The sequence below is a fragment of the Rattus norvegicus genome, chromosome 7, assembly GCF_021556685.1.
Source record: "Rattus norvegicus strain SHRSP/BbbUtx chromosome 7, alternate assembly SHRSP_T2T, whole genome shotgun sequence".
In the NCBI taxonomy this organism is placed as follows: Eukaryota; Metazoa; Chordata; class Mammalia; order Rodentia; family Muridae; genus Rattus; species Rattus norvegicus.
Genome location: NC_141540.1, coordinates 137,196,781 through 137,217,438, shown reverse-complemented (window position 1 = coordinate 137,217,438; position 20,658 = coordinate 137,196,781). Strand labels below are relative to the sequence as shown.

General features: G+C 41.4%; 1 protein-coding gene across 4 annotated transcripts in view; it reads left to right on the top strand.

Moving 5' to 3' along the window:
- Window positions 1-20,658, top strand: part of Scaf11 (SR-related CTD-associated factor 11) — a 52,416-nt gene that overhangs the window by 28,533 nt on the left and 3,225 nt on the right. For 2 of the 4 annotated variants that reach the window (NM_001271170.2, XM_087556915.1), the window contains 11 exon segments: window positions 871-948; window positions 5,264-5,364; window positions 5,850-5,914; window positions 10,980-11,038; window positions 11,159-11,265; window positions 12,205-12,306; window positions 13,808-13,914; window positions 15,043-17,700; window positions 18,637-18,977; window positions 19,905-20,123; window positions 20,449-20,568. In NM_001271170.2, coding sequence (NP_001258099.1) covers window positions 871-948; window positions 5,264-5,364; window positions 5,850-5,914; window positions 10,980-11,038; window positions 11,159-11,265; window positions 12,205-12,306; window positions 13,808-13,914; window positions 15,043-17,700; window positions 18,637-18,977; window positions 19,905-20,123; window positions 20,449-20,568 — 3,957 coding nt within the window. 4 annotated transcript variants of the gene reach the window in all.

The window sequence follows — 20,658 nt, the reverse complement described above, 5'->3', positions numbered from 1 at the left end:
GTATAGATGGATAAAAAGAAACTTGAATATGTTCTTAAAAATAAAATGTGCTCAGCCCTATGTATCTTTTAAAGAGGATGAAAACTAGCTATTGTGACACGGCATACTGTTAAGGAAAGTTACTGTGGACAAATGCATGATCATTAATTTATAAGAAAAAATAGCATGGAAATCAACATATGAAGTGTAGTATTAAAAGGACATGTGTATATGAGGTAGCTGCAAACGTGTGTGTGTGTGTGTGTGCTTAGCTCTGGGCTGTTACTTAGGCTCATGGAGGCTGGGTGAATGCTTCCTATTTTAAATAACATTTTCACTGCCAACCCAGCTGTTTAGTCAAAATAATGAGTTTGTCAGTAATGCTACCTCAGAGTACTAAAATGCCCAGGTGGCTTGTTCATTGCTGCAGGCCCTCTCTTTTTTTTTTTTTTTTTTCTTTTTTTTGGAGCCGGGGACTGAACCCAGGCCCTTGCGGTTGCTAGGCAAGCGCTCTACCACTGAACTAAATCCCCAACCCCTGCAGGCCCTCTCTTAATGCTGTCACAGCCAGCTGTGCTTGACAGAGCAGTAGGTGTGAGGCTCAGCCTTGGTTCTAACTGTAGTTCTCCCTGGAGCAGCATGTCCTCATGGGTCTCAGGAGTGGGTATTTTACTTCTCATGTTCACTGTACTTAGTTAGTTGGTAAACCTTAGAAAGAATGAAGCAGACTTAAGGTGCCTTTTGCTTTGTGGTATGGTACAGTCAGAGTATTTCCTCTCCTTCATTTTGAACTTAGAAAAATTTATTTCTATGAGAGTGGGGAATTATGACTGTATGTAGTGTAGTTTAATTGTGATCTCATCTAAAGACACACTTGTTATCATTTCTCAGATACTGGCTTCTTGTCCAATCGATCGGAAACCCTTTCAGGCAGTGTTTGAACTCCGTGCATTTGAAGGTTGTGCTAAGGTAAGCCTTTGATTTCATTTTGAGTTTATGACTTCATGATATTAACTGCAGCTGCTTTGCTTTGATAGATTTCTAGCTGTGTAATTTTAGAAGTTGTTCACCTTTAGGTTTAATGTGTGGCATCATTTCTCTTGAACATAGCAAGTTCACAGCTTTAGTGCCGGTAACTAGTCCTGGACTGCTTTCCTATGCCTTCTGAAGCGGCTGTACCGTAGTGGTCACCTAGTATTGTGCAGGTAGATTAATGGCTTTGAAAGAAGTCGTGTGTGTGTGTGTGTGTGTGTGTGTGTGTGTGTATTTTATTTATATATATTTTTTATATATATATTTATATAATATATATTATGTATATAAATATATATATAATATATATATGGAAATGCTTTCATTTCCAAAGCATCAGCATGATTGTTTCTTGTATTTCAAAACATCTTGGTTGGATAACACTTTGAATACATTTTTTTCATCAAAAAATGTTTTAATTGAGGTACTGGATTCAAAGATAAACTTCCATAAAACTTAAGCTCCAAATATCTAAAAACTGTTTTTATGGGGCTGGAGAGACGGCTTAGAGGTTAAGAGCACTGGCTGCTCTTCAGAGGTCCTGAGTTCAATTCCCAGCAACCACATGGTGACTCACTGTCATCTATAATGAGATCTGGTGCCCTCTTCTGGTATGCAGGTGTACATGCAGGCAGTATTATGTATACATAATAAATAAGTCTTCTTTTTCCTTTTCTTTTATTGGATATTTTCTTTATTTACATTTCAAATGTTAACGGCTTTCCTGGTTTCCCCTCCGGAAAGCCCCCACCCCATCTCCCCATCCCCAGCCTCCATGAGGATGCTTCCTCACCCACCCAAGCACCCACTCCTCCCACCCTGGCGTTCCCCTACACTGGGGTCATTGAGCCTTCACAGGACCAAGGGCCTCTCCTCCCATTGATGCCTGACAAGGCCATCCTCTGCTACATTTGCAATTGGAGCCATGGGTCTCTCCATGTGTATACACTCTTTGGTTGGTGGTTTAGTCCCTGGGAGCTCTGGGAACATTTGTTGATTGATATTTTTGTTCTTCCCATGGAGTTGCAAACCCCCTTAGTTACCTCCGTCCTTTCTCTAACTCCTGCATTGGGGATCCTGTTCTCAGTTCAGTGGTTGGCTACAAGCATCCGCCTCTGTATTTGTCATGCTCTGGCAGAGCCTCTCAGGACCTCTTGTCAGCATGCACTTCTTGGCATCCCCAGTAGTGACTGGGTTTGGTGACTGCATGTGAGATGGATCCCCAGATGTGGCAGTCTCTGGATGTCTTTCCTTTAGTCTCTGCTCCACTCTTTATCTCCATATTTCCTCCTGTGAGTATTTTGTTCCCCACTGAAGCATCCACATATTTGTCTTCCTTTTTCTTTAGCTTCATGTTGTCTGTAAATTGTGTCTTGGGTAGTCCGAGCTTTTGGGCTAATATCCACTTATCAGTGAGTGCATACCATTTGTGTTCTTTTGTGACTGGGTTACCTCACTCAGGATGATACTTTCTAGTTCCATCCATTTGCCTATGAATTTCATGAAGTCATCGTTTTTAATAGCTGAGTAGTACTCCATTGTGTAGATGTACCACATTTTCTGTATCCTTTCCTCTGTTGAAGGACATCTGGGTTCTTTCCAGCTTCTTCCTATGTTAGCTTTAGCTGCTATGAACATAGTGGAGCACGTGTCTTTGTTATATTTTGGAGCATCTTTTGGGTATATGCCCAGGAGAGGTATAGCTGGGTCCTCAGGTAGTTCAATGTCCAATTTTCTGAGGAACCACCAGACTGATTTCCACAGTGGTTGTACCAGTCTGCAATCCCACCAACAATGGAGGAGTGTTCCTCTTTCTCCACATCCTTGCCAGCATCTGCTGTCATCTGAGTTTTTGATCTTAGCCATTCTGACTGGTGTGAGGTGGAATCTCAGGGTTGTTTTGATTTGCATTTCTCTGATGACTGAGGATGTTGAACATTTCTTTAGGTACTTATCAGCCATTCCATGTTCCTCAGCTGAGAATTCTTTGTTTAGCTCTGTACCCCATTTTTTAAAAGGGTTATTTGTCTCCCTGCAGTCTAACTTCTTGAGTTCTTTGTATATATTAGATATTAGCCCTCTATCGAATGTAGAATTGATAAAGATCTTTTCCCAATCTGTTGGTTGCCATTTTGTCCTAATGACAGTGTCCCTTGCCTTACAGAAGCTGTACAATTCTATGAGGTCCCTTTTGTGGATTCTTATCTTAGAGTATAAGCTATTGGTGTTCTGTTCAGGAAGTTTTCCACTATCCCCATGTGTTTGAGATTCTTCCCCACTTTCTCTTAGTTTTAGTGTATCTGGTTTTATGTGTAGGTCCTTGATCCACTTGGAGTCGAGCTTTGTACAAGGTGATAAGAGTGGATCAATTTGCATTCTTCTATGTACCAACGGCAGTTGATCCAGCACCATTTTTTGAAAATGCTGTCTTGCTTCCACTGGGTGGTTTTAACTCCTTTGTCAAAGATTAAGCAACTTTGGATTCATTTCTGGATCTTCAATTCTATTCCACTGATTATTAAGTTTTAATAAACTACTGTTATGAAAAACATAATTTGGAGATGAGAGAAATGAAATTGAACATAAATTGACATCTTTGTTCTTATGTGGCATTGATATTGTTTGGTATGAATCATGATTATAGCTAAAAACATTTTTAGTTGTTCAGATTAAACTATAACTAGATCGGGTTGGGGATTTAGCTCAGTGGTAGAGCGCTTGCCCAGCAAGCGCAAGGCCCTGGGTTCGGTCCCCAGCTCCGAAAAAAAGAAAAAAGAAAAAGAAAAAGAAAAACAAAAACAAAAACAAAAAAAACTATAACTAGATCATTTTACTCTTTCCTCCTTCCCACTCTCCCAGGTATTCCTCCTGTCTTGCTAGCTCTCAAATTTATGGCCTCTGGCCTCTTTTTCTTTGATTGTTGTTATATAGATAGGTGTGTGAGTGAGTGTGTGTGTGTGCGTGTGTGTGTGTGCACCTAAATATGTAATTAGAGTCTGCTCAGTCTTTGTGTTACTTGTGTGTGTGATTTCAGGGCTGACCCCAGGGTATTGGATAACCAACTAGGGGACGGTTCCCTAGGGAATACCATCTCTTAGGTGGCTGTAGTTCTTTATTTCCATGTGAGAATGTTTGATGGTGTCATCATTGCTCAGGTCTTGTTTAAGCAGCCTTGCTGATGGGTAAGCTTCTGACATTTCTAGGAGATTTGGTCTCATAGCACACATCCTGCTCTCTGGCCCTTACAAATGGTTAATATTTTATTGTTGATATTTTTGCTTGTTAAAAAGAAAATAAATAGAAACATTGCTGAGTTCATGAGGAAAAGAGGAAGATAGGACAGTGGTAAGTAAGATGTGTTTAACAAGTCTATGAAAATAAATGATAAATAGCTTAAGAAAAATGACAGGGAACTCGTGTGCGTGCATGTGATACCTCTAAGGGAGGAATTGACTGCAGTTTGACAACTTGCATATAGGAAAGCAACTGTTTTAGGATTAGTTTTCAGTTTAGGCATTTCTAACTTGTTTTGATTTTTTTTTTCTTTTTTCTTTTTTTTTTCCTGTGAGTCCTGATATGAACTACACACAGCATTGCAGTGCACATAAAAACTGTTAGAGAGAGGGTAGGGCCCAGCGCAGTGAAGTGTTTGCTATAGAAGCATGAGCTCTTGAGTTCCTCCCTGTGTTGAAAGAGCAACTGGAATGAAAGTGTGTACTTGGGATCCTGCCCTGGGTCTCACTGACCAGTAGCATAGCTTACGTAGTTACTGCTTCCAGGGCAAACAAGAATGTGAATGGTGCCTGAGGAAACACCCTGGAAGTCTTCCTCTGGCCTACACAAGCACACTCATACTTGGATGTGAGCAGGTGCATATAAACAAAAGGGTCTGCCTGTTGTGTTTGCTGATGTCTTTCTTACCCATGCAAATTGTCATATATTGGACAATTACTTAGGTGCTAATATAATAAAACTCAAAAATAGATTCTCTGGAAGATAAACTATTTTCCAACCATCCTTATAAAATTATAAAGATAATGGTCTTCTGCCTAGGCTGGTCTTGAATTCTTGATTTATTTTTTTGAGTCTCCCAAGTGCTGTGATTAAAGGTGTATACGATAGTGTCAGGAAGTGACTGCACTCTAGTGTGACAGGTTTTTTCTTTCTTTAATTTTGTAATTGCAAGGGAGAATTGAAAAGCTATTTGTAATGTTGGTGTCCTTACTTAATGGTAGTTTTGCTTTTCTTACAGATTCAGGTAAAAAGACGGTCGAGAGAATTAGACGACAAGGAAAATGAGGAGTCTTTTAAGAAACAACTCGTTTATCATGAAAGTTCCAAAAGCGACAAGAGGTGAGTGATTAATTTTACAGTGGGATTCAGTGTGAGCGACCATATGTAAGTGCAAAAGGTGTTGTGGGTATCTCCTGCAGCATGGTAGGTAGGATATGGGGTGAGATTAGCCCTCCCCACTCCTAAGGAAAGGACACAGCAATGTTTTTGCCTATATAAAGTTCCTGTTGAAGTCATTAGAGGGGAGAATGTTAAATGAATGGCAGGTGGCACTTACGCCTACCTTACTTTGCTAGACATTTCCAGTCGCTCCTTTAAACAAGTAATAACTTCTATTCTGCATGTCTCAGTATCCAGTCATGAAAGTTAGCAAGATTATTGTTTAAATACTAACATAATGGAATTCATTGCATATTAAAACCTAGTTTAGCGTGTTACTATTTGATCTGAGTATATGAGAATATTTCATTGTGAGGGGCAGTGGATTAAAAGTAACTGAACAGATTTTTAGTTTTGTAATCCTTTAAACTTATTCATATCTACAGAAAAGGAAACACTGTAAGAGAAGATCTGTTATGTGAGAGATCTGATGACTTGAAGGTGTTGTATAGTAAGTAACCTTGCTTGTGTGTCTTTTCTGTTTCTGTTGTGATTCACTGCTAATGCCATGTTTTTTAGCAATATGCTGATTTTGAAAATAGCTGATAATGGAGCGTCTTAGATCTCTCCACAGTATACCACAGTGCGCCACAGTGCGCCACAGTACACCACAGTACGCCACAGTGCGCCACAGTGCGCCACAGTGCGCCACAGTGCGCCACAGTGCGCCACAGTGCGCCACAGTGCGCCACAGTACGCCACAGTGCACCGTATGTGCTCCACTGTTTTCGTTCACAGAGGTCATCTCTTCTGCTTCCTGTTCTTTTTGTAGCTTGAAGGGAGAAGGAAGGAAAGGAAGTGTGTGAGAGAAAACATTACTGATGACCTGGTGTTTGGTAACCTGTACTGTAGTCTGGTCCCCGTGTCTAGGGGAGGTGGTGAAATGCCCATGAGTCTCAGACACTTTGGGTTTGTACTCTTTGCATAGATTGGCTGAGCATCATCTCAGGGATGGTCCCTGTTTGTCTTTAAAGGTGAAATTTGGTTTGTGTTTGTTTATAGTAAATTCAGTCTAAAAAGAACAGCCTCTTAGGCTTCTCCCTTTTCCTTTTTGGGGGTATATGTGTATGGCATGAGGTGGGAGAGGAAAAGGGAGAGATAGCATGTGTGTCAGAGTACCTTTAAAATAAAAGGGTAAATCACACAAAAGAAAACTTCCCAAGCTGTTGATTTAATAATAGAATGAGAAATAATAATTGATACCAAGAGTGATAGTCACATGATTATTTGTTTCTGATACTGAGAGGATCACTGCTAATGCACGCAGGGTTTTGTACTAATTGTTCAGAGGTGCGCGTGTGTGTATTTGTCCTTGCATTGGAGGCTATAGGTTGATGTTGGGTGTCTTTAATCATTTTCGACCTTAGGTTTTGAGACAGGATTTCTCAGTAAACCTGCAGCTCGATTATCGGCTCAGTTAGGCTGGCCAGCTGCGAATCCCTTGGGCTCTTCCTGTCTCTGTCTCCTCGGCTCTGGGGTCACAGTCACCCACTGTGGACTCGTTTCTGGGGGCTCCAGGGATAAAACTCAAGTCCCTATGCTTGCCCAGCAGACGCTTTACCCCTGAGCCCTGTCCAGCTCCTGAGCCATTCCAATGCCTTCCAGGCGTCTCTTGAAGAAATGCTGTCTCTGTTTAATAACAGATTTGTTGTTGGCACTCGTCAGGCTTTGAATGCCTGTTGAGCATTAATCTCACAGTATTTATTATCTTAGTTTATATTATACAAAAGAATTTTTTCCTACACTTGCCTAGAAGTGCTTGGGACTGAACCCCAGGAACTCCAGTGTCTGGATGAGAACTGAGCTCTGCCCTAGGCCATAGAAAGATGGTGTCATAATGTTGGAGTCAGTGTTTGCTGAAATGTGTTTGGGAGCTATAATGGGACTGCTGGGACCCGCCAGCGATGTAGATAATGACACTGAGGCTTATTAATATTTTAAATCCTAGGCTTTCCATTGGGCAGTCTCCTGACTACTCTAACCTGACCCATTCAGCACTGTGTCCGGCTGCGTGGCCAGGTCTACCTCTGCTTTTGTCTCGTCTGTACAGTTACCCTGTGCTCACTGGCTCCCCAGTCTAGAAGTTGGGAAAGCTTCATCTTTCCGGCTGCGTGGTCTCAAAATACTCAACACACAGAATACATTTATAAAGACTTTGGTCATGACTAGACCATAACTTAGATAACCCACGCTCTGCCATGTGGCTGGTGCCTGTGCTCAGGTGCCATATGTCCATCTCCTCACATCTCCTGGGCTGATCTTCCCACGCCTAGCTCTATCCTAGAATTCTTTCTCCTCCTGGATGTTCCATCTTCTATTTTCCACCTAAGCCATAGGCTGCCAGATTTATTATTGATAGATGCTACATCTATACAGACACAGATATTCTCTCTACACATTTCTAACCCCATAGTCCCTCTCTCTACCCTGAAGATCTGCCTCTCACTTCCTTCCCAGCTATTGGCCATCAGCTCTGTATGAAAGCCAATCAGAAACAACTCTAGATTGCTTTAGGAAGAGAAGGAAGAATGAGTATTTACACAGTATGAGACTAGGGATGGGCCATTAGCTCTCTGTGGTACAGAACTAACAGTTGAATATGCAGAGACACACCTTCACACTGTGTACCCTAACAGGGAAATTCTGAATTAAAGACAAGCCAAGCTTCCCCTTGGCATCGCAGATTGAGCACCTGTTTAAGCCACACCGAGAACCAGGAAAGGAAGAGCACAGGAGAGATGACCTTAAAACAGAAGCTTGAATGTGTTTTTTCTAAGAGGGATTGAAAGTCGCCTCAGCAGAAACTTCAGCCTTTCATGGGGAGGAAACAATTGGAGTTAACAATTGAGAGTCAGTTCACAGCTTCAGAGGCTTCTGTTGTATCCAAAGATAGAGATGAGGTGTATAGACAGACAGTTTTGTTTTGCTTCGGTTTCTTTGTTTTTTGTTTTTATGTTTGTTTGTTTGAGATAAGACTTCTGCTTGTAGCTGTGGCTCATTTTGTAACTCATTTTGTAGACCAGGCTAGCCTCAAACTCAGGGATGCACCTGTTTCTACCTCCCAAGGGCTGCAATTAAAGGCCTATGCTACCACTGCCTGACTCAAGAAACAGTGTTTTTTGCATTACTTTTTTTTGACAAGCAGAGATTGAATAAAAGATGGCACTGTTTTCTTAAAATATGTACATTATTTTAGAAAGATTAGTGGGTATGTGAAATTATTTCTAGAAAATCACAATTTGGAGAATTTTTTAGATTCATACTGTTTATTGTCGCTCATGGTTTGTCTGGTGCCCTTGAAGTTTAGTCAGAGTCTGGTTCCCCGGCCTCATGCTTTGGGTGAGCTGCCATGTGAGTGGTGAGAACCAAACCTTGGCCCTTTGCAAACTAGTTATTCTTTGTAGGAACAACTAGTGCCCTTAAAATACTGAGCTATTTCTCCAGCTCCAATATAGAGAAATTAACCAGTGTTGAATCCTTTAATGAGAGTGTTATTGGAATTCTCAGTATTTAACATAGGTAGAGAATGAGTAGTTCTTTCTACCAAGCTGTTTGTCTGATGACAGGTTCTCAAAGGCTTCTAAACGAACACATAGCATTATGTAAACTCTATATATTCATTAAGTAGTGAATGAATCTTAACAATTTAATGCCTTTGGGATATAAAAGATACAACGTAACTACAGTCCAGCAATTCTGTATGTGGTTGAGCAAAACATGGTTATTGGTAAGCTGCAGCTGGATACTCAGAATTTTTGCTGCTGGCTTTTTAAGAAACTTAAAAATCATTGTTTCAGCGGGAGAGTGGTGGCATATTCCTTTAATCCTAGTACTCTGAAGGCAGATTTCTGAGTTCTAGGCTAGCCTGTTCTACAGAGCAAGTTCCAGGAAACGACAGCCATGGCTACACAGCAAAACCCTGACTTGAAAAAAAAAATCATTATTTCATCTTTCAGTTATACATCACAGTGCCGAATCTTAGTCAGCTCCCTTGACCCCTATATCCATATTATATTTGTTATGTCATTAGTGTTGATGGCAATTATTGTACTATTAAGTAGAAAATGTGCTTTAACCAGCAGTAGTAACATAGAAAACGGAGACCATGTGGCCTTGAGTAGCAGAAAAGAGGTCTGCTCTTGTCCGCGTGCATTTGTCTGTTTTTGATTTTTCATGATGCGATGATGAGCAGACCTTTTATGATGCAAGCAGACCTGAGACGGCAGTTGCCATTTGCAGTGTAGATGCTTCCTAGAGCTCTTAGGGAACACCACTGATTGTGTCAGCTACAGTGTACGACGAACCATAAGTACATTGTTTGGCCTCATGGGCTGGGGAGATAGCTCAGCGGGTCAGACACTTGCTGTGCAAGTATGGAAACCTGAGCCCGAGTGTCCAGCACCCAGGTAAGTTCCTAGCAGTGAAGCTTGTATTCCTGGCTGTGTGGGGTGGAGATAGGTCGTCCTGGGAAACCTAGCCAGCCTAGCTGGACTGTGTGGGGTAGAGGAGATAGGTCGTCCTGGGAAACCTAGCCAGCCTATCTGGACTGCTGGGCTTCATGGTCAGTGAGTGATCCTGATTCAAGGGAATAAGTGCTAGAAGACGCTGTACACACACACACACACACACACACACACACACACACACACACACGGCTTAGTAGTAAACAAAAACTTAGTAAGCTATCAAGTGTTCTTAGACTTTATCTTTTATAAAGGGCTGAAGAGATGGGTCAGCAGTAAGACTGTGTACTATTTTTTCTGAGGACCTCGGGGTATTTCCCAACGTTTAGCTCACTGCCTGTGTAATTCCAGTCATGGGGAATCTGATGCCTCTGAACTCTGGGCACCAGCACTCACACACGTACACCTGTACACAGATACCCCACCCGCACGTATTTAAAAATAATAAAACAAATCTTTAAACAGAAAGAATATATGCTTTACATTACCAAATTTGAAATTACACAGAAATAATTTCCCGATGAGACTCACCAAAAAGAAAAAGGAAAGAAAAGGCGATGAGCAGTAGGACGGCAGCGTCACTGCAGCAGAGGCCAGGCCGTCAGCACCTCATGCTCAGTAAGGTTTGAGGGTGAGGTGCTGCTGCTCTGAAGGCTCAGTGGCTGAAGGTGACCACCAGCCAGGCCCAACCTCACTCTCCCTTAGGAAGGAAGCTCCTGCTTGAGATGAGCTTTTAACTAAGTAATAGGTAGGCTAATTGCACTAAAGACTTGTCTGCCACACTTTTTGCTTAAGGTGATAAAAAGTACTGATTTGAATCATACACATAATGTTGTGAGTATAAAGGTTCTGTTTATTATAACTGTGTATTTTCCTCTTGTCTGTGGTCTAATAAGATGCACCTAGCATTTGCAAAGTTTTAAATGTGAATATTATTAAAAATGCAACACTTGTAGACACTTTGACCTTCTTTATCAGTGTCAAAGGTGTCCAGACTTCTGAACTAAAATTTGAGGCAAGTAACCAGGTTCTGTTTTGTTTGCTTGTTTATAGGAAACTTTTCAAACAATAAAATGGGTGGAAAGAAAAATGCTACAGTAAAGACAAACAAGGTTTGTTGAAATAAGGGAATACTTTTTGTTAGTAATTATTTAATGATTTAGTGCTTAAGGTGCATACAAATCCTTTTAAGTATTTTTGTTTCTGGTTTCATTAACAACTTTATATTTTAGGTTCAAAGATTGAATCAGTGTACAGATTCTTGTGTGAGAAGTGACATGCCCAGTGTATCTTCATGTGACGGCCACAGTTGGGGACCTCGCACCTACAGAGTTTCCTGGTTAGTGCTTACTATCCTTGGTTTGTAGTTGTTACACATTGTGTTTTAGTCCCAATTGACTTTTGGTGGAAATTTAAGCTGGGCTCAATAAAAGTGATAGAACCCATTTTGTTATTGTTCCTTTTAGAAAACAAACCAGTACTAGTAAAGTGAGAACTGGTTATTTTTGTGAATTTCTACAATGTTTGCCTAAGTTAGTAAATTGTTGAGTGTAATTTTGATATATGCTGGGGAAACAACACATCTGTGAAATCATAAGTGTGGCACCTATTAAAACAGCTGTTAGAGCCGATTTTGTAATCTTCGGATAGAAATCGACAGTAGGTGTGGGTGTATACTTGTGTGATTTAAACACTGGAGTTTTACAGTCACACAGGCTTACTTGAGCCAACACAGTAGAGCAGAATTGTAATATTTTTAGGGCTTGGCCGACTACTCAAGAAACAATTATATCTGATTCCCTTTATGAAAAACTGAGGTAAATCTGGTTTTGGTCAAAATAACCATGCCCATCTTTATTTTCTTCTTTTGGGCCAAAACAGACATGATTGTCCTGAGTAAGAATTTCTCTCACCAGTGGGACTAGTGTCTGACTTGAAGATTGTCTTCCTAACTCTTTGATCAAGTGCCCACTCTGCCCTGGCGTTGACGGCTTTCTGCCATCCTCATCAGTTATACACGGTGGAAGGTTGAGACCAGCCTACGCTCTGTATCTAGCAGACTCACAGGCAGCACCGTCCTGCCATTCCATACAGAATTCTAAGCAGTTCTGTGTACAGTTTTGTATTGTGAAAGTTCTACTTGTGGTAGGGATATGCTTATTTTGAAAGTGTTTATCTATGTTGTGGAAACTATTACTACTCATGTCATAACTCAGCCTTTTCCTCTAAACTTGATAATTTTGGGAATTCTAATGAAACTTTACATTTATTTTTTTAGTACAGAATCTATAGAAGTCAATGAAATCAATGCATTGATTAGGCAGAAACGACAGGAACTGGAGTTGTCATGGTTTCCTAATACATTACCTGGGAATGGAAGGTAATATAAACAAAAATATCATAAAGTTCTTAAACATAGGTTTCACTTATGCTTCTGTACAAATTAAACTCGGGGTTGTAAATGCCTAATAAATATTCCGTGTGTGCTGCCTGCTGAAGCACTGTTCTGTGTGTCTGCTTTCAGACATATTGTAAATGTGGTCAGTGCTGGCTCCGCCCTTGCCTTCGGGACTTCTATAGTCGGGTCTCCTTTTCACAGTCCCAAAGCTGGTACAATGCCACACACACTAACTGCTGAGTTAGGCTCCTGCCTGCACTGACAGGAGTTCCTGAGCTTTGTATTTGTCTCTGATATGACAGATGATTGTGTCTGTCACTGTGATGGAGTTCCATATGTTACAGATTGTGTCTGTCACTGTGACGGAGTTCTGTGTAATGCTTTCGTGCTTTAGGAATGGTGGAACATAAATACAGACTTCTGACTTTAGGGACTTACAGGTCCAACTGTTTTTTTTTACAGCTGCCTGTTTTTGTACTTACAAAAGTTATATATTCTTTTTCAAGTCTTATTTCTTCTAGAATGCCATTTGATACTGACTGAAGCTGTCTTTTGTTAGGAGACTTAAATTTATTTTAAAAGTGCTTGAGAAGTGGGTTGGACTTGAATGCAGACAATCTGGGGACTTTACCTGTTCCACACCATTCCTCAGAACTGAAAAGACATCACTCTCAGTTTAAGGACTTTGCAAGCATAAACGTAGCATGAAGATTCCTTTACTCGTTGGCCTGATAGAGGGAGAAGGGTTCAAGAGAGTGAGTGAGAGGAAGCTTATTGAGAAATGAAAAGGTTCTCTCTCTCTCTCTCTCTCTCTCTCTCTCTCTCTCTCTCTCTCTCTGTTTATTGTTTAAAAGTCATCAAATTGTATACTTAAAGGAATTTAAGTTTTACATCAACTGTACCTCAAAGCTGTTTTTTTTATAGTAGCAGAAAAGAATAAAAAGTTAAAACAAAATCTTTTTTTAAAGACTGAATTATTTTAGATTTGAAGATACATTATGTCTAAGTGTGTATGTTCATGTGTGAGTATATGCACATTTGTGTGAGTGCATTTGGAAGCCTGGGGTGGGCATCAGTCTCCTGGATCTGGAGTTACAGGCGGGGCGGTTGTGAGCCACACAGTCTGGGTGCTGGGAACTGAAAGAGTAGCGCGTGATCTGAACCATTCAGCCATCCTCCCAGCCCCCAACTGCCACCCCAGGCCCTGGGAAAAAAGACAAAATCTGTGTAAAATATTCCATTATTTAAAAGAGAAATGTTTGCTTTCATTTTAACACAGGTTGTTTTGTTTTCTGTACAAACAGTTTGTAGCCATGTTTGGGTAATGAATAACCTTGAACTTATATGTTTAGTTAATGGGCCAAAAAAGAGTAAGGACTGTATTTTAACGTTGCTAATCTAATTTGGAGAATGTAGTAGTTTTTAATTCCTAGCTGAAGTTTTTATACCACATAACTAAAGAAATCTTTGCTTAAATTTTCAGAGTTGGCTCTGTACCCTGGAGTGTGGAGACAGCAGTTCTTCCTCTGGTTTCCTCAGTGCTGCCAAGGACGATTTTTCCAGCAAGTACCATGTCACTAGAAAATTTTGGTAACGTTTGTGAATTACTTTCTGTTAACATAATCATTAGCTTCATTTGCCTTCACAAGCACGTGACTGTATTTGATTTAGGCAAACTGAAAGTTAGAGTGAGTTTTGGATACTTCTGTAACTATTTGGGCAGTGTGTGACTTTAAAAATCATTACAACTAGAGTACATGTGTAGAATGGATTATTTTACAGCCGTTTAAAAGGAAGGAATCCCATCTGTGGAAATGGATGAACCTGGAGGGTGTCACCTGAGTGATATAATCCTGGTGAAATAACAATGATTGCAATCCCACTCCTGTGGCATTGAGATTACCATGGGAGTTACCGTGAAATGCAGTGGGCTGTGGTTGAGTAGGGATGAGGGTCAGGGATCTTGTGTTACAAGTGGTGGTTATAGTTAATAGCATCCTCTTGGAAATGCTGAGTGAGTGTGAAGTAACCACACTGTACCTATAACGGTAAGTGTGTAGTGGTGTGTGTGTTCACTAGATAGATTTTGTCACTTCACTGTATGTTCTTTAAAACATCATGTTGTATGAGGCAAATAGATACAGCTTCATGAATTACTTTAATTTTCTAACTAGAAAATCTCTTTTACATTTTTAAGACTTAGAGTGATGAAGTCTTTTTTGTTTAGGGTTCTAATGTCTAAATCATAGCTCTTAGAAATAATGTCTGTGAGTTCATTAAGATGAGTAGTCTTTATACTCACACACGGGTAGCATTTCCTGTTTCCTTTGCCTAGAAAATAAGAGTTCATAAACAATTTGTACCTAAGGAAACACATCTGTCTGTGCCCCATGTCAGTAAACACGAGAACGGTAGGTGATGACCCACTGCACGTGGCACATGCCTGTGATCCCAGTACTGGGAGGTTGGCGGTAAGAGAGGACCCAGGAGCTCACGGTCATCCTTGACTACATAATGAATTTAAGGCCAGTGTGGACAATCTCTTGTCCCTAGATATTGACGAAGTCTTCTATTACTCGGTTGTTTAGAGATACACTTAAGAGTTGGATTCACAAATATATTGTTGTATTGTATTTTAGTTACTTAGTATTCTGAAACTAGGGTTAAATTGTATGTTGAAACACATTTAGAAAGGCCTTTATTTTTCTACATTGTCAGGTACTTCTCATAAGGGGTATGCACTAGCACATACCCAAGGAGGAGGAGAAAAAAAGCAAACTTCAGGTACATCAAACACCAGAGGATCAAGACGAAAACCTGCAACAACTGCTCCTACAAGGAGGTCCACACGAAACACACGCGTTGAGACAGTCAGTCCATCCCAGAAGTCCCCAGTGCCAAACTACTCTGAGTGTGATGCCCCAGGGAATAGTAATTCCTCTGTCAGTATTTCCCCTCCAGCTGAATCAGAAAAGCAAACAAGACAGGCTCCAAAACGGAAGTCAGTAAGGAGAGGAAGAAAACCACCTTCTTTGAAAAAGAAACCTCGGAAATCTCTACCTCCTGCTGAAAAAACCACATCTAGCGATTCAGTAGAGGAAGACACTGTGGATTCTGACACTCCACCCGTGTTGGAAAAGGAGCAGCAATCATGTGTAGAGAGTAGTAGCATTTGCTCTATTCAGACAGATGAAGAGAATCATTTGGCTAAGTGCTTGGAAAGTTGCGATGAACAAACAGAAGAAAATGAACAAACCAAGAATCATGAGATCGAGGAACAAACAGAAATTTTAAATTCTGAATCTTGCACTCAGTATCCTCCTGTGCTTGTTGGAGAGGATTCAGGGATAGAGGCTAAGGAGTTATGTGTAGACAATGATGTTTCTACAGATTCTTCTCTAAAAGGAAGTGATCCATTGGAAAATCAAGAACAGGGCTCTGGAAGCTCAGGGTCAGAGGTGCAGGCATCCGTGTGTACGGAGAGTCCGCCTGAGGATTTCCTTACGTGTCCACCGTCTGACATTGAAGGACACCAGCCAGTGTCCGGTCCCCTGGGTGAAGTATCTGAAAACGCCACCCCAGTGCTTAGTGATGAAAGAGCAGAGGACAGTCTCATGGTAGGAAACGCTGATTTGAATGATTCTGTAGAGAACACAGAAGCATTTGTAATGAACCCCAAAGTGGAGTCTTCTGAGGGTGAAATTACACATGGACTGAACAGACATTGTATTCCCAGCTCAGACACGGAGTTGCCTGAGCTTATTCAAACAGAAAATACAGAAATAATTCCAACATGTGGCACTTTAGAAAATGAAAGTTCTGGTGCTGTTCAAGGTTGTGAAGATACCTTACTAAAACATAATCTTGACAACACCCAATTGGATAACTCCTTAGAAGAAAAGACAGACTCTCTGGTTGAGCATCCCATCCATGCAGAGTTACCTCACAAAGAAGTTGAACAGAGTGAGAAACATTTCAGTGAAGATAATAATGAAACAGTACCTATGGAGTGCGATTCTTTCTGTAGTGACCAGAATGAGTCTGAAGTAGAGTCATCAGCAAATACTGACCCCAAACAGTTGAGTGAAAATTCTGTGACACACAGTTCTGACAACAAGCTGTCTTCTGATCCTGTAGTTGAGAATGTTGAAACTGTAGCTCAACCAGCTGAAAGCCTAGTGGATAAAGCCCCAAAGCCTCGAACTCGGAGATCTAGATTCCATTCTCCGTCTACAACTTGGTCTCCCAACAAAGATGCTGCACAAGAAAAGAGGCGCGCTCAGTCTCCATCTCCGAAAAGAGAGACTGCAGTAGAAAGTAAGAGTTCTCAGTCACCATCCCCCAAGAGAGAGTCTGCCAGAGGACGAAGAAAATCCCGTTCTCTCTCACCAAAAAAAGATGTATCAAGAGAAAGGAGGCAGTCTCGGTCTCCAAAGAGAGAGAATGCTAGGGAAGCTAAAAGGTCTGAGTCAGGCTCCCCAAGAAGAGACACTTCTAGAGAGAACCAGAGGTCTCAGTCCAGGGTGAAAGATTCTTCCTCCAGAGAAAAATCTAGGTCCCGGAGCAGAGAAAGAGAGAGTGACAGAGATGCTCAGAGGAGAGATCGAGATAGAGAGAGGCGAGCCAGAAGGTGGTCCCGGTCTAGATCTCGCTCTCGATCGCCATCAAGATCAAGAACGAAGAGTAAGAGTTCATCATTTGGTAGAAATGAAAGAGATACTTACTCTCCCCGGTGGAGGGAAAAATGGACAAATGATGGTTGGAGGTGTCCCAGAGGGAACGACCGGTACCGGAGGAATGATTCAGAGAAACAGAATGAAAACACAAGAAATGAAAAAGATGACATCACTGCAGATAATACTAATGATCCCAGTTCCACAGATAAGCATAGAGATGACTGTCCCAGCTGGGTGACAGAAAAAATAAACTCTGGGCCAGATCCAAGGACCAGAAATCCAGAAAAGTTAAAAGATTCCCACTGGGAAGAAAATAGAAATGACAATTCAGGGAATTCTTGGACTAAAAACTTTGGCCCAGGCTGGATGTCCAGCCGTGGTCGAGGAGGCCGTGGGAAGGGTGCTTACAGAGGTAACTTTGCCTGTAACGACCAGAGCGAGAACAGGTGGCAAAGCCGCACCCCCCTCTCAGGGAGCGACTCCTTCAAGTCTGTGGAGCAGCAGCCCAGTAAGCGGAAAAGCGAGCAAGAACTGTCCTTCGGCACTCCAGCAGACAGGTCGGGGTGGACCTCCGCCTCCAGCTGGGCGGTGAGGAAGACTCTGCCAGCCGACGTGCAGAACTATTACTCTCGGCGCGGCAGGAGCTCTTCAGGCCCACAGTCTGCGTGGATGAGACAGGAAGAGGAGACGCCGGAGCAGGGTAACATTCTCTGCTTGTTCTTCATGTTTAACTGGGGAAAAGATGCTGTAACAGCTTGAATTGAAATGATCTTTACTCCGTAGTACCTAAAATTATACTGTTAACCAATTCCAGTTATCATAAGTCACTTTTAATTATACAAATGCACAATAAATCAACATTTAGTTTATTTAGTATATATTTTAAAGACAGAGTTTCATGGGGTAGCCTTGGCTAGCCTGGAACTGACAGTAAGAGACCAGTCAGTCGGTCTTCAATTCACGGACCTCTGCTTCCTGAGTGAACCCATACATGGCTAAATGAGCATTTTTAGCACCGAATTTCACCAAAGGCTTGAACATCTATGTGCTGCTTTGTACATTAGAGGACTCTGGAGTGTTAGTGCGCACAGTTTAACTAGCATTTCATTTGTTTCTAAAATAATCCAGTTGGTATAACTTCTGTAATTTGTGATTTTTTTTTTAAAGTAGTCTTCTGAATTAATAATTTTTAAGTTTTTCTTTTCTCTTTTTTCTTTATTTTAAAGACAGTGTGCCCTTATGTAATTTTCTTTTTCGGAGCTGGGGACCGAACCCAGGGCCTTGCGCTTCCTAGGCAAGCGCTCTACCACTGAGCTAAATCCCCAGCCCCTGTAATTTTCTAAGTAGAACAGGGTGGCCTCAAAACTCACGAGAGGACTACCTGAGTGCGGGGATTAAAAAGTGTGAGCCACCACTTTAGCTTTCTTAGCTAGTTTTGATGTTTGCTGTGTAAACTGACATTAGTAATTGTGAGCATTTTTTTGCTGTTGTTAAAAATTGATTGCATATTTAAGATCACAAGATTAAATAAGTAGCGTTTGGTTTTGCTGTCCTGAGCCCATTGGTATTTGATGCTGCGTTTATGATAAGTATAACACCATTTTTTGTTGTTACAAAGCCTTTTTTCTTTTGACAGATTCTAACTTAAAAGACCAAACAAACCAAATTGATGGTTCTCAGTTACCGGTAACTATGCTGCAGCCACACATGAGTGTAATGCAGCCTCCGGTGAATGCCCAGCACCAGCCTGTGGGCATCTTCCCGTACCCAGTGGGTGTTCACGCCCCTATGATGAATATGCAGCGGAATCCATTCACCATGCACCCTCCGATGCCCCTGCATCTCCACACGGGAGTACCTCTCATGCAGGTAGCTGCCCCTGCAAGCATACCTCAGGGACCGCCACCACCGCCCCCTCCCCCGCCATCCCAGCAGGTCAACTACATCGCCTCACAACCAGATGGGAAACAAGTGCAGGTATGGTCTTAGCTTGAGTTACATCAGCAGTCCTTATGAACAGCAACTAGGGACAGGTGTTGTAAGAAAGGGCTCCCTTGCGTGTAGCGACAGTGGTACGTGTGGTTATGTGTTTGGTGAGTTAGCAGCAGCAGCCCTTTCATTATCCTCTGCTAATCCCCATTCTTGTCACCAGAAAATTGGCCCGGACCATGCACACTGCACACTTGCTACTGTTTATATCCGAGCACATCTCTCTCTCTTGTTGCTGTTTGGCTTGATCAAATCAGCGAATTCTAGTTACCAAGTTTGACTTCACTTTAAAAGTTCTCCTTACAATTTTGAAGGCCTTTGGGAGCAAGGCGGTTGGGAAGTTGCTTGGGCAAACTTTGGATAAAGACATTCTCCATTACCATCTGGTCTATTTTCATTTCTATTTACTGCACTACAGAGAGGTGAATCGCTCTGGGAGACAGAAGCACAGATACCTGGCAAACATTTTGATGCTTGTAATTTTATTGATACTGATGTTACTTTTTTAATGATTTTATTTTTTATTACTGTGTGTGTGTGTGTGTGTGTGTGTGTGTGTGTGTGTGTACACGGTGCGTATGTGGATGTTGAAGGATAACTTTGAGGAACTAGTTCTTTCCCTACCGTGTGGGTCCTCAGGCTTGTGTGGCAAGCACTTTTACTGTCTATGCCATTTTGCTGTGTCCATCTACATAATCTAAAAAACATTTGACATTGAAGCAGTCTATATTTAAAAATACATTTGCTTTTCTTCAACTGGTCCTTTGTATGTTTGCTAAAATAAGTACTTCTCTTAAGAATAAGGTTGTATCATTGTTTTTCTATTGTTCCTAATATATAATATAAATATTTCTTTTGAGTACAGTACTCTGATGACAGATATTTAAATTGTCTGTATTTAACTCTTTAAAACAGGGCTTTCCGAGTGCATCTCATGTAAGTAATAACATGAATACACAAGTGTTGCCTGCTCCATCAGCAGCCCCAGCAAACACCGGATCAGTTCAGGGACCAAGTTCTGGTAATACTTCGTCATCAAGTCACGTCCAAGCCGCTAACGCTGCTGTAAAATTGGCAGAAAGCAAAGTAAGTGTTACGGTGGAGGCCAGCGCAGATAGCTCGAGGACAGACAAGGCAAGTCCACGGTTGACAGCACCCACCCAATTCTGTCTGTAGTAAAGGTGGACATCACAACTGCAATTTCATGAGAGGTGGAGGGGATTTGTTACTGGGGCTTTGAAATTCAAAGTTGGATTTTGTCTGGATGGTGTTGATTTCTTGGAGAGTTACTGCTAATACTGCATAATTTCTTTTAAAAAGGCTCTATATGTGTGTGCATCTTGTTTATGTCATTTGAAAAGTTCCTTACAATGTCTGAGTTTTCAATCTCATAAAGTTCTAGGAAGCATTTGAGAGTGTAAGGCTGGCAGATAATAATTACATATTTTCGTCTCAGCAGAAATTGCAGATTCAAGAGAAAGCAGCACAGGAGGTGAAACTAGCTATTAAGCCATTTTACCAGAATAAAGACATCACTAAGGAAGAGTACAAAGAGATCGTTCGGAAGGCTGTGGACAAAGTAAGTCTGGCTACATGTGGAGCTTGTACACCTCTCTGTAGTCCAGAGCGCCTCATCTCCTCTGCCCTTTCCTTTGAGAGATTCTTACGA